Source organism: Pyxicephalus adspersus, chromosome 12 (assembly GCF_032062135.1).
Source record: "Pyxicephalus adspersus chromosome 12, UCB_Pads_2.0, whole genome shotgun sequence".
NCBI lineage: Eukaryota > Metazoa > Chordata > Amphibia > Anura > Pyxicephalidae > Pyxicephalus > Pyxicephalus adspersus.
Window position 1 is genome coordinate 2,416,402 of NC_092869.1, and position 13,824 is coordinate 2,430,225.

Sequence of the window (13,824 nt, forward strand, 5' to 3'; positions counted from 1 at the left end):
GATACTGGATTTCTGGCAGGATCAACAGGTTCTGCACTGGTAGAAAACCTCAACAAAAGGAAACCAATGCAGCCACCGCAGGGACAGAAATGCTGCAATGTAACGTTTCTGTGCAGATATATTTTAGGGTTCCCAGAATACTTTCCTGATCACATGACCCCGGAATTGGGGCAGAACAAAGCCTCCTATACCAGGCTGTGGGGTCACAATTAGGGGTTCCCCACCTGTTATTATACCATTGGGTGGGGTGAACCAGTTACCCCCCAATACTAAATGACAGGTAAGTCCTGGAGGTGGGGGTAGGTGCAGGATGTAATGGTGGCAATATAATGTCATTCACACTTTATTTCTATCTGTGACCCCATAAGGGAGATTTTCCTCACTTCCTGTCCCGGTGACACCCATAGAGATGGGGGGCTTATTATGAACAAAAGTGGAATGTGAAGTGAATTTAGTTTCCCCATGACAAATGGAAGCAGTTTGGGGATTTCTCATTCCCATAATTCCTTTTTTTGTCAGTGTCAGCACGGCTTTAATAAATTATTGTAGTGACTTCCCCATTTCTCTGTGTCTGTAATATCACCAAATCTGTTTATCTGTAATGAGCAGGGACCGGAAGCCACACAACTCTGATACATAACGCTCAGCCCTGCTGATTCCGGACCTTAATATCTCCCTATAATAAAACCCCTACACCTGCTTCTCTCTCCTGAAGTACAGAGCCGTCTTTCTTCAGCCATCAGCCAAGGTGTTCATCAGCTCAGAGGTGACACCATCATGGAAATCCTGATCAGGTTTTGTGTTCACAAATGTCTGACACAGATCAGCCCCTGCACCATCCTCTTACCATGTGACCGGCTGTACACTTATATTATTGTACTAGGGGACAGGAGACTGAGGAAATACTTCCTCCTGCCTGCAGCAGACTGGAGGCCTCAGAGTTGCAGTCGGCCCAATAACCCTGTGATATGTGAAAGGGCTATGACAGATCCTCCGATATCTTATATGAGGCTCAGATCCCATGGTGGGGCCCCTGAAATATTTATAATGAAATGTATAATTCATACAAATAACTCTGATCAATGGCTTTCTGCAGGTATTTTGGGAAGATGGGATCATGTCGGGGTACCGTCACCCAAAAAGTACCGCACTGGACTGCCTGCTCAGCTCCTTTCAAATGACCAATGAAACTGTGAATATCTGGACCCACTTCCTTCCAACATGGTGAGTCTCTGACCGTCTCCTGTACAATGTCTGCAGTCTCTGACCGTCTCCTGTACAATGTCAGCAGTCTCTGACCGTCTCCTGTACAATGTCCCTGTACAATGTCTGCAGTCTCTGACCGTCTCCTGTGCTATGTCTGCAGTCTCTGACCGTCCCCTGTACAATGTCTGCAGTCTCTGACCGTCTCCTGTGCTATGTCTGCAGTCTCTGACCGTCTCCTGTGCTATGTCTGCAGTCTCTGACCGTCTCCTGTGCTATGTCTGCAGTCTCTGACCGTCTCCTGTACTATGCAGTCTCTGACCGTCTCCTGTACAATGTCTGCAGTCTCTGACTGTCTCCTGTACAATGTCTGTTTCCCGATGAATAGGTAGGTGTTGTCTCTTTTTGCCCCCAGGTATTTCCTGTGGAGATTCCTCCTACTTTCCTACACACTGGATTTCCTGGGCGATTCGTACAATTGGCCCCTGCTGGTTTACATGATGCTGATCTGCCTTTACCCCTTCACCTCCAGCTTTGCCCACACCTTCAGTAGTATGTCTGCCCATGCCCGCCATATTTGCTACTTCCTGGACTACGGCGCCCTCAGCCTCTACAGCCTGGGTAGGTACCTGGCGTGTCCATGTTGGTGGTTTAGGTAAGTAGTCTTTGTACTTATCTCACTTCTCCTTTCCTGGTGACTATTCTGTGGATTGGATATTTCTGTGTGTTTAGGGATTGTACCCCGTTTCCATCCCTCTAACCCCCTCATTCTCCACAGGCTGTGCCTTTACCTATGGGGCATACGTCATCCCTGACCGCTGGGTGAATGGCACCCTACATCGATATTACGTCCCCATCGCGGCATTCAATACTTTTATCTGCACCGGCCTTTCCTGCTACTCCCGGTATGTACCATTAATGCCCCTGACCACACCCGGCTATAATTCTGGCATATTGGTCAAGAGGTCACTCAAAAGCTCCTCCTCCTATACCCAATCCTTTTTCCTATTGGTGTACTTGTACCCTGTAGTATGCTTTCCTGAGCCAATAAGAGGGCCACATAGGAGGAACCAATGACATCACTAAGTGGCCATTTTTTTCAGGGGCCAAATGCCCACACATAAAGGTCAATATAAATGGGATACTGTATATACAACTTTGTGTAACTACTACCAAAGAGAACCTTCCACCCAAATGAAAGGTTTACGTGCACTGGCTAGGCTATAGGTCCTTGGCCATGTGGTGTGAGGATGCCCATGGACAACCATGGCCAATGTCTTCAACTCGGAGTTCCCTAGGACCCCACCTATTACGTTCATTGATCTGCCAAACTATTGACCTTGTATGGTTAGAGCTTGGTCTACAGATCATCTTGAAGATGCTCCTACCATGTAATACTATGGCCAGTATCTTCTCACAAGGAACTCTGCGTTCCTCAGGACCCAATGTAGAAGGTTGGAGATGTCATGTGATGTGCCAAACTGGAGTGAGGTAAGTATTCTAATTTACCCTTCATCGGGACATTGTTCACATACTTATAGGGGGTTGAATTGGAAGAGTGAGGAATCCCAGCCAGTGTAGGTGGACCTTCTGTTAGTAGAAAGTCTGATTTATTGTTGTCCTCCGGGTGCAACCAACCAACGGGATAAAAGCAATTACTCTTCAGTCCAAAGTCCCATCAAGAACTATCAAGTCAGGATCTTCGAGACAACCATGCTGACCTTGTATGGTTAAGGGTTTTATTACCCAAATAAGAACATTCCTTAGTTCCTTAGGGCCCAATGTAGAAGGTTGGAGATGTCACGTGATGTGCCAAACTGGAGGTAAGTATTCTAATTTACCCTTCAAAGGTAAATTTTTCACCTTCCTAAAGCCAGTGATTTCAGAAGGTCCTGGCCAGAGTAGGCGGGAATTATATGTTTATAGAACATCTAGGTAGTGGGTGAACCCTCTTGGTATCCTAAAGACTGAATCTTCGAGACAACCATGTTGATCTTGTATGGTTAGAGCTTCGTCAATAGATCATCTTATGTGAAGATGCTCCTACCTAGTAATACCATGGGTTGTGTCTTCACATGGTAAATTTCCTAACTTCAAGTTCCTCAATGACCCTACAAAGAAGTTTGGAGCTCTTACGTTCATTGATGTGTCAAACTGGAGTGAGGTAAGTTTTCTAACTTTACCCCTCAAAGGTACATTTTTTGCCTACTTATAGTGGGTGAATTGAGAAGGGTGAGGGATCCCGGACAGTGTAGAAACACCTTCCATGTAAGTAGAAAGTCTGACTTAATGTTTTCCAAATCTTGTTTCTCTGGAATCAACCAAATTCCTACATTGCTTCCTGCTATGTCGATTGTGCTTTACTGTTTTTTAAATCTCAGTGCAAGTCATATGGCAGCCATACATGTATGAATGAATGTCAGGTTCAAAAAAACTTCAAACAACGATTGCTTGTCTAAACAAGAAGGTGAACAGGGGGGAATTTCATTGGTTTTTCCTCCTTAACCAACCTTTGAGATAAAAGTAATCGATGATCAATCAAAAGTCCCATCCAAAACTATCAATATCTAAAAGTCAGAATATTTGAGACAACCATGTTGACCTTGTATGGTTAGAGCTTGTTCATCTTGTGGGAAGACGCTTCTACCATGTACTACCATGGACTGTGTCTTCTCACAAAATTTTTGCCAACGCCGATTTCCTCAGGACCCTACCTAGAAGGTTGGCGTTGTCATGTTCATTGAGTTGCCAAACTTTTGGTTTTGATGAATGGGGGCACTGGGGAGAACCAAGTCCTTATTACATTATGTCTCATTCATTAACAGATTCCTGGAAGTAGACCAGCCAGTGTTAAGTAAAGTTCTGCGCACAGTGGCTTTTGTGCACCCCTTTGTCTTTGACAACATCCCCCTGTTCTACCGGGTGAGTTGTCACATTTTTACAGCAAGTGGTTGTCATGGATTTTACGTGAAATCTACAAGTTGGGTTGAGTAATGTCGCCAAACCTCCTGTGAGTTTGGCCTTTGCTTTGTGTGGACTTTCCATTGTGCTCTGAAGAGGAGGAAACGGTGGCTCCTCGGAAGACGAGCATCTCACCTGTCTCTTTGGGACGAATTACCTGGTTGAGTGGCCCTTTTATGGTCAGTCATTGTGGTTGAGCAGAGACGTTTGCTAAAGGCTGTGTAGGTTCAGAGTCTAGCTAGTAGTACGTAGTCACCCAGCTGGACTTGAAGGCTTTTCAATACTCATTCAAGTGGCTTCCTTCTAAAGGTCAAGGTTTCAAAAGTTTCTTTTCCTCTAGACACCTCAAAGAAGCCATTGTGTGATCAAAGCTGGGTTCATGATCTGTACTTGTCCTCATTAATCTAAATATCAAAAATTTGAGGTCTCCATGTTTAATCAAAGCCAACACATTTATTTCTGTACCCCACCAAACGTTCCTTAAGGTACATTATGGCGAACCTACCTGAGCTATCTATAAAGCTAGCTTCAGTTTACCTTTAAAGAACATTGGATCCAAGGTTTATGGTATACATGGGGTCTTCACCTAAAACTAGATCTGCACAAAGTCCTCCCTGCATAACAATTTAGTCCCTGGCGTTAAACATCCCAATGGCAGAGCCTTTACTGGCTACTGAAGTTCTGACATTGGTGGAAGTTTGCAGACCTGGGGAGATGTCAAAGCCTTGTGTGGAGCCATATCCTGAACTGCTACCTGAGGCACATCAAGTAGGAGTTCACATTCTTTAAGTGATACAAGAGCCCTTGTCAGAGCTGACAGCTTCAATTTAATTCAATCTACACATTGGTTAGATTTTTTCCTGTAGTTTTATATATTCCTTCCTCTCTCCTCCATAACATCAATTAGTTTATTTTATATAATGGAGAATCCATGGAAGCAGATTGACACCATCAGCCATCATCATTTGTTTCAAGAACCTCACCTACTAAACATAGCAAGGCTTTTACGTTGCTTGGGGGTGGTCATTTACATGGGAGTTCCTCAGGGGCGTGTCCCTAATATTATCATATTAGTTATTATGGATGGGATGGAGACAGTATTGTTCACTGCAAAGGTACATACTTAGTACAGTCCAATGTAGAAATTTGATTGCAATGCGCATTACATTGCTGCCTGATCTGGCCAATTATGTTCCAATTAGTTTGCATGTCTATAAGCATTGCCTGGTCACACAGACTTGATAGAAGGCTAAGTTGGTTGTTCTGGATTTGCAGGCCAATTGCAGAATGAATACATTTGAGTTTGTTGGATATTGGAGAGTTCCTCCATGCGACAACCCCTCTGATTGGTGGGATCTCTGCATTGTGATGACTATACAATGTTATCACAACTTGTCATGATGGAATTCCTCTCTTAACACCCCACAGCTGTTCTTCTGCTTTGGAGAAGGTTGCAACTGGAATGAAGCCATCCCTCTGCATTGCTATCATCTCTTCTTCGCCTTCTTGACCGGTTTCCTCTTCGCTTCCCATCTTCCGGAACGCCTGGCCCCCGGGCGCTTTGACTATTTTGGTAAGATTTTGCAATGTTTATTTGTGGGATTTATTGAATGGGTAATTCTTTTTCTATCAGAATCTCCCTAATATATTATATTTTCTTGAAGGTCACAGTCACCAGCTCTTCCATATCTGTGCCGTCTTGGGAACTCATTTCCAGTTGGAAGCCGTGCTGACCGATCAATCGTCTCGCAAGGCTTGGCTGAGCCTCTACTCCGAGACTGACTCCCTGGCAATTACCTTGGGCGTGGTGGCCACGGCGGTGATAGGAAACGTTATCCTTATCTGTTTCTTCACTGCTACTTTACTCTGGTCACCACGAGCCAACTCCATTCTTCAGAATAACATCCCGGAAGAGGCCAAAGCCAAGGCGCATTGACCACTCTACCACCACCTCACCCGGGAACTTTGCAGACATTCTCCATCTGCACGGCCAGTCCTCATCTCAGCATTAACAGCCATAGGGGTCCCCCGACCTTCTAAGCCTCAGGGCCAAACATCTTTGAAGCTCATTTCTTTTTAGGACAAAGGAATGATGCTTGCTTTTTACTTGTTCAAAAAAAATAGCAGTGCCATGTATAACTTCCACCCACATTTATCGAAACCGTAATGGGCCACAAATCTGGCTGTCATCCCAACTTGATGGAAGAATGCAGTCATATCCCATATTGTTTCAAATGGACTTGCTTTGGTGGGTGCTGTTGAATTAATTACCCGCTGACCCAGGGGCAGACTGGGGACCTGGGGTGTAGAAGAAGAAGGGAGAATGAGGGCCAGCAGAATGCATTGCTTCACAGTGGAGATAAGGGACTTACCTAAATTTAGGTCATGTGACTACACTTTTTTCTGGTTCTTCTGTGGGACAATCCAACCCTTACATCTCTCAGGGTCTCCATAGATAGGACAAACCAGGAAGGTCCATAAGGCCCTGCTGGGTGTTGTAGTTCAATCTAGAACCTCATTATGATATATTGACCTTCCTGAGAGAGAAGGATCCGGGTTGCACCCTGTCCCATCTGAAATCATTCATATTCGGCTGGCTCTGTCTTTGACTTGCCTGCAGTGGATTTTAGCAGCTGTTTGGACAGTCAGCGAATGTTCGGTACCACCCTGGGCCTCAGAACAGGAAAATATTTGTCAGTAAATCCAGAGCGAGGTGTCAGCGTAGGGTCACGGAATGTTTAATGTGGATATGGAAAATGGAATCGTGTGGTTGGCCGGTCTGGGCTGGCCGACATTAACCCTTTGATGGACACAAAAAAGGGTTGGGTGTCATGTACTGCAAAGCTCTTATTTTCGGGTTAGACCGGATGATTCGGATTAGGTAGGTTTGTCTATTTGTATGTGAGATGTAGAAGAACATTAGAATGAAGGATCGTTGTGATGGAGGAATAGGTGGAAATGGATTTTCTGTTGTTTCCTGCTTGCCTAGGCAAATAGAAAAAAATCTATTACATGGCTTGGAATGGTCAGTATTGTTGATGACAGGATGATACAGAATACAGGGGGTGACTGGTACCCCTGGGGTTCCTATATACTGAGGCCCAGGCTTTATATTATAGCAGATCTACAGCCAACTGATGACCAGTAACATGGTATTTAATACTCACCTATCCTGCACAAAGCTTTCTTTGGAGGTAAGTGGGTGCTAAAGTAAAAAATAAAAGAAAAGATGCCCCAAAGAGGAAAAATAAGCTTTGTGCATGACATGTGGCTTCCACCAATGGCCTGGTGTGGGATTCAGGCAATGCCAGCCAATCAGCTCTGGTCGTGTGACCGGAAGAATTTTGGGGCATTATTCATATGGTTCATATGGATTTTGGGGCATTATTCATATGGTTCCTATAAAAAGGGCTCAAGCGTTCAGGTAGAGATTAATGGTGCTGGTCACGTGACACCAATATCCAACCCTTAGTCATGTGATCTCATGTTCGGACCCTATATGACCATTGGCCACATGACCCGCAGTATCAGCCATTTGCATGCAATTCTGCCACCTGTTGCTTCTCTCTTTAAGCAACCTAAAGGAGGAAATGTTCTTTAAGAACTATACAATCTGTTTCCAAATAACTTGTATAAGGCAAGTGTATGAAATTAGAATTTTGCAGGGTCCTAGTGTGTCAGCATGGGTGTAATGATTGATTGGATGGCTCTGTTTTAGCAAATGTGGTGCTAAATAATACATAGCAAAAATGTCTAGCAGAACTAGCTTCCAAATCTGTCTTATAACACCCAGACTACACTGGACAAAGAGAGATATTCACAGGCTTTTCAGTGGATGCTGGGCGTCCACGTGCTGAACTACAACTCCCAGCATGTGCTTGTTGAGACTTCTATATTAATGTAAAATCTGTGCAGGGGTTTGAATGCTGCATGTGGCCCTCTGGTGCTATCCTGTGGCCACAATAGGAATTACAACCTCACTTACTGTTCTATATGACAAGTTTATTATAGTGCCATCTTGTGGTAGGAAAAGGAACTGTCATTCCTTCTTTCGTTAACTTGCAGTGTGCACTGTAATATATAACAATAAAAATATGACTGTACACTTCCATTAAGATCATTTTATAACAATGATTATGACGCTAACTGCTGCTGAAGATCATTCAGTTATACATGGCAATGCTTTGTCTAATAACTCCTCAGTTTTCCTATTTAGTATGAAACTGCTGCTCTTTTATTATCAAGTTTAAAAAATCTTATTAACCCTTTATCTTCAGGTTAATAATAATTCACTCTGGACAAAAAGAAGATATTATAAACTAAAAAGCCTTTTTTATATTAGAACTTTTGTTTTCGATCCTCCGTATTGCAATTGTGTGCCTTCACCATACCGAGCTTTGTTGAATGTATTTTTTTTTTTCTTTTTCTAAGTACTAACTGCAAAAAAAGAAAAAAAAAGAGATTTTATTTTGTCCTATCATTCATGATGTAACTTTTCTATTAACTGTACTAATAGATTTATTTTTAACAGAATCTGTTTTTTTGTATGATTTCAGCTTAACATTTTGATAATGTATTAGGAGGGAGCTGCTACAGAAATCGTTTTTAAGGGTACATTCCACACTTTGTCCTTTATTTTTATCATATCAGAAATATATAAATATGCATTTGATACTACTCCAAGAAAGAAAAGATTTGGACATAGAAAGGTTTTATCTGATCCCACTAAGCAGTGAATATTACAAAATCCTTGAGCTCGATTTATAATTTATTCCCCAGTCCATTCCTCTGAAATTTGCTGACAGATGGTCAACCTCAGTTACTATTAAAACCATGTTGTGTTCTTCCACCTAGTGGCCACATGTGAAAGTGCACAACTGTCACAATAGAAAATTAGTAGGAAATAACGGGAATAATTTATAAATAAATATCAACTGTGTCCTTTCACGCGTACAAAATAAATCGCAAAATAATCTGCTCTAAAAATGTTGTGCGGATGATCTTTGCGGATGATTTTAAGGCCATTTTTTCCTATTTCTATATCCCCCCATTTGTAGATCCCGTTAGACTGAAAAGTTCTGCAAGGGTCTATGGATCAGCTTTCATAAACTAAAACATTTTCTGTTGGATGCAACCAATGTATTCAGCCCAAAACATGTCACAGACTGATTATGGAATTTTATACCCAGTAGGTGACATTTTCCCAGAATTCCTTGGTGCGCCCCAAACCCTGACATACAATGACATGTAACCAGTCAGATCTGATCAACCCTAACATGCTTGTTGTATTTCCCTTGAAATCTCTGATTGGTTGCAGTAAATTGGGGGAAAATTTTACATGCCTTGTATCGCATGATTAAAGCTTATTTTATCTTCCCGCAATAAGTTTTAATTTTTTCTCCAACAATCCCCTTCTTTCTTAGGAGATCAGTTTGCATCAATACACCGAGAACAATTCCGCTCCACCATTGCCACAAATCGGTTGCAGTAGAATTCCCCTCTCCTGCTCCATTTTGTTGTTGCCCCATGAGGATACCCCAAATTCCTTGTGCTTTGTAACTCCAGGACCTTCTGAATGTGGGACTTCTCTGGTCCCATTGTTGGTTCTCGTTGAATTTGCCCCTCCTATGTTCAGGATGTAATTGCCCCCTCGCAGTGTATAGATAGTAAACCATGTTTATACACAGCCACTTACCTGGCTTTATTACCCCTCTAATACCTCTACACAATGTTTCCACATGACAGTGTTAGAGGGGTGACAACTGCACACCATTCACCTCCCTAAACAAAGAATTACAGGAAAAGAAATGCAAGCAGCCAATCAAATTGTGACCTGGAGACATTCTGTTCATTGGGCTCCCATGATTTGTTGCAGCTAACAATGGTTTTGTTATATGGAAAGTCATATTAATATAATTCTGTAATAAGAATAAAAATAACCCAATAGGTCATGAAAGGAACCAGAGGTGTTGTATTTATTATTTCCTTTTAATGATAAGGCAATGAAGAGGAATGCTCTGCAGAGGATGGTGATGGAATAATCTGCAGAATATACAATATGTATCTGTCAGGGGGGGATGGGAGGTGCAATGTTCTGCAGATCTATAGAGGGGTCAGTGATGGAATAATCTGCAGAATATACAATATGTTAGAGGGGTCAGTGATGGAATAATCTGCAGAATATACAATATGTATCTGTCAGGGGGGGATGGGAGGGAGCAGTGCTCTGCAGATCCCAGTGATGCAATAATCTGCAGAATACACAATACATCTATGCTATATACAGAATAAAGCACACACACGTGTACAAGTTAATACATTTATTGTAATAATCTACATTCACTAACATAATTCCACATAGCACCATATTGATAGGCAGTGATAGAAGCAAGCCTGGTAAGTACATTCATGCTGAGAAAATACATTTTCGGGGTTGTATCTGTGATTTCTGGGTCAGGCGTGGCATGGAGGACCCTCTGCCCTGTCTGGCCCTTTGTGGCACCCGCTGATCCCCAATGAGGATGAAGCTCTCCGGGTGCACAGAAGTGAAAGATAATGAAGGGGGCAGAAGGCTCAGGGAAGTTTGTGGCTCACAGCAGGAATAAAAAGTTTTATTTGGAGGTCCTCTGAGTTCTCTTATTCGAGGTGGTTAGTGTTCTATCATTAGAGGTTCTTGGTGTTTTATCATTAGAGGTCCTCTGTGTTGTCTTATTCAAGGTCCTCGGTGTTCTATTATAATCTATGGCTTCCTGTTCCTTGGGAGACCTGCACCAGTAATGCCATCTACACCAATTCATGGTTGGTCATTGAATGGAGGTAGGATACCCAAGAATCCCCATTGGCCTTGTACCTCTTGGGGACCTTCCATGATCCCACCATGTCCTACATAGGAAAGGTCAAGGCTTCTGGACTTAAAGGACCCATCCTTAAAATGTAACCCCCCACCCCCACCCACCTTCCTAGCTACATGAGGTATCGGCTATTTTGCTACAACATACACAAAGCAACGAGAGTTTGGCCCATCCCGAAGAGGTTTGCAACAACTGGCCAGCTTAAAGACGAAAGCAGGACCGGTAGAAGAAGAGATGAAGGGGCTCCATTAGACGGGGCCATAGAAGCGTCTGTACGCTTCATGGAATCCAATGTGGTCAGCCAGTTCATCGCAGCTTGGGTTCAGCTCGCAAACTTCTCTCTTGGACTCCAGAGGGTCTCTAACGGGGGTTCCCAAAACCCTACAATGAAAGAAAAATGGGACGTCAGTTCAATGGGTCAACCAGTTACGGCAAACCAGTTTGGAAAGAACAAAAATTCCAGCAGGTTGTGGTGTGTTAGGCTGGATGACACTTACACGTTGTGAAGGTTGCTGCGTCTGTGTCTTTTGGCAAAGTTGGCAGACTCTTGTCTGGAGATAAAAGCTGTTGGGGGTAAAAGAGAGACTTTGGTGGTGAAAAGAGACAAAGGGGCATCAGATGTCCATCCCCTCCCATGTTATCTCCTATCATGTTACACGGTAATCGTGGCAGGAATATGGCCGATATGTAGGATAGGATATGCCAGGGCAGCCCAACCATTTCCATATATACATCAGCCCTTCTCCTCCTTTTTACCCCTGAGGGATCCAGGACATACCTGAGGACCTGGAGAACCCAACTAAAGCGGAAGGTAAATCATCCCATACAGATAAATTCAGCTTGGGTTCATGCTACCGATTATCCATTAGAAGGCCACCACCACATGGGAGGTCAACCAACCAAAGGAACGCCAACCAACCTCCGGAGGAACCCAAAGGCTCCACAGAACCCAATTAGAGAATGGGAATATCTCCATCAATACATGAATGGGAGCAGATCCTGGGGCACCACCAAACTGGAGCAAAACATGTAGCACTATGGACAATATGGGAGGGGGTAAATCTAAAACCTGGAGGCTGGGTTAGTTTTCAGGCTGAGAACGTTTTTCAGAACTACAGAAAAATAAAAGATTTCAACCAACCTTCAGAGCTGCGGGAATCAGCGAGACTGCGTCGGTCGTGAGCTGGAAAATGAAAAGAAAGTACAGATGACATCGCTGGATTCCGACCTATTGGGAGTCACACACCCCAAACTTTCTGTATCTTTGGGGACCAATTGGGGAAATCTCTGCCCTAAACTCTTGGGTCTGTACCCCTGCTGTCCCTATTATGAAGAGTTCCCACCATCCCTGTGCTGAGTTCCTGATTCTGTACCCCTGCTGTGCCCATTATGAGGGGTCCCATCATTTCTGTGCTGAGTTTCTGGGTCTGTACCCCTGCTGTGCCCATTATGAAGGGTTCCCACCATCCCTGTGCCGAGTTCCTGATTCTGTCCCCCTGCCTTGCTCATTATGAAGGGTTCCCACCATCCCTACGTTGGGTTCCTGAGTCTGTACCCCTGCTATGCCCATTATGAAGGGTTCCCACCATCCCTGTGCTGAGTTCCTGATTCTGTACCTGTGCTGTGCCCATTATGAGGGGTCCCACCATTTCTGTGCTGAGTTCCTGGGACTGTACCCCTGCTGTGCCCATTATGAAGGGTTCCCACCATCCCTACGCTGGGTTCATGAGTCTGTACTCATGCTGTGCCCATTATGAGGGGTCCCACCATTTCTGTGTTGAGTTCTGGGTCTGTACCCCTGCTGTACCCATTATGAGTGGTCGCACCATCCCTGTGTTGAGTTTGTGGGTCTGTACCCCTGCTGTGCCCATTATGAAGGGTTCCCTCCATCCCTACGTTGGGTGCCTGAGTCTGTACTCCTGCCGTGCCCATTATGAGGGGTCCCACCATCCCTGTGCTGAGTCCCTGGTTCTGTACCCCTGCCGTGCCCATTATGAGGGGTCCCCACCATCCCTACGTTGGGTTTCTGGGTCTGTACCCCTGCTGTGCCCATTCTAGGGCCCCACCTTGTTGCTCTGAGTTCCAGGCTCTTTACCTATTTTCCTCACATTCCCTCCGAAATCTATGGAGTCTCTTTATAAAGCGGTGAATCTGTCATTCACGGAAACATATCCTGATGGAGAATCAGTCTCTGCTATTGAACTCAGTGGACTCGGAATATTCTCCACCAGGGAATGTTTCTGTGAATGTCAGATTATATATTTGTATAGAAGGCTTCGGCATGATCTAAACACACACAAGCAGCGGGAGCACTATAAAAACCCTTCTGAAAACATTTCCAGCATTTCTATGTAGTAATCAGTACAGAGAGATGAAGGGAGGCGGTGATGTACTTACCTCTTCGTCCCATGCACAGGACCACCAGTCCGAGTAAAGCGGCGACGATCACCAGTTTCATGATGTCGGTTTTTGCTTTGTGTTCAGAGTCTGCGCTGCTTCTCTGTTCTGTGTTCCCTCGGGGTGACACCTGGTACATTTATACGAAATGACAACCTCAGTGCCCCCGCAGCAGGGGAGGGGCCCGGCTCCAGGGCTCGGTGACACCCAGCATTTCCTCCGTCCATCTAGAAAACAGAAATTACTTGTGGTCGGGATTTTATTTCCTGCTCTGATCATTTCACCCAAAATAGAGGCAGCGGGCTGAGCGCTCCCCCTCTGCCAGTTGGCACAACGATGGGGATTCAATGCCGCGTGTGAATAACCAGGCCAACAAAACAGAAACGGACAGAAATATTCACCATAAATCTGA

At 44.2% G+C, this 13,824-nt stretch overlaps 2 protein-coding genes across 3 annotated transcripts; one reads left to right on the forward strand and one right to left on the reverse strand.

The window, feature by feature from the left end:
- Positions 1–6: 6 nt before the first annotated feature.
- PAQR6 (progestin and adipoQ receptor family member 6) lies at positions 7–10,124 on the forward strand. Of its 2 annotated transcripts, XM_072427533.1 has the most exons (7): positions 7–766; positions 1,097–1,224; positions 1,619–1,824; positions 1,982–2,108; positions 4,029–4,125; positions 5,593–5,737; positions 5,829–10,124. In XM_072427533.1, the coding sequence occupies exons 2-7, from the start codon at positions 1,118–1,120 to the stop codon at positions 6,098–6,100; spliced, it is 954 nt and encodes a 317-aa protein (XP_072283634.1). In that variant the 5' UTR covers positions 7–766; positions 1,097–1,117; the 3' UTR covers positions 6,101–10,124. The 2 variants fall into 2 exon arrangements, with proteins under 2 accessions (XP_072283634.1, XP_072283633.1); XM_072427532.1 differs by having other exon boundaries at positions 7–1,224.
- Positions 10,125–10,469: 345 nt separating this feature from the next.
- BGLAP (bone gamma-carboxyglutamate protein) lies at positions 10,470–13,566 on the reverse strand. Its single transcript, XM_072428462.1, has 4 exons — positions 13,413–13,566; positions 12,157–12,198; positions 11,513–11,579; positions 10,470–11,396 (listed from the first exon to the last, which is right to left on the reverse strand). Exons 1-4 carry the CDS (start codon positions 13,549–13,551, stop codon positions 11,264–11,266), a joined length of 381 nt encoding a protein of 126 aa, XP_072284563.1. The 5' UTR covers positions 13,552–13,566; the 3' UTR covers positions 10,470–11,263.
- Between the last annotated feature and the right edge of the window lie 258 nt (positions 13,567–13,824).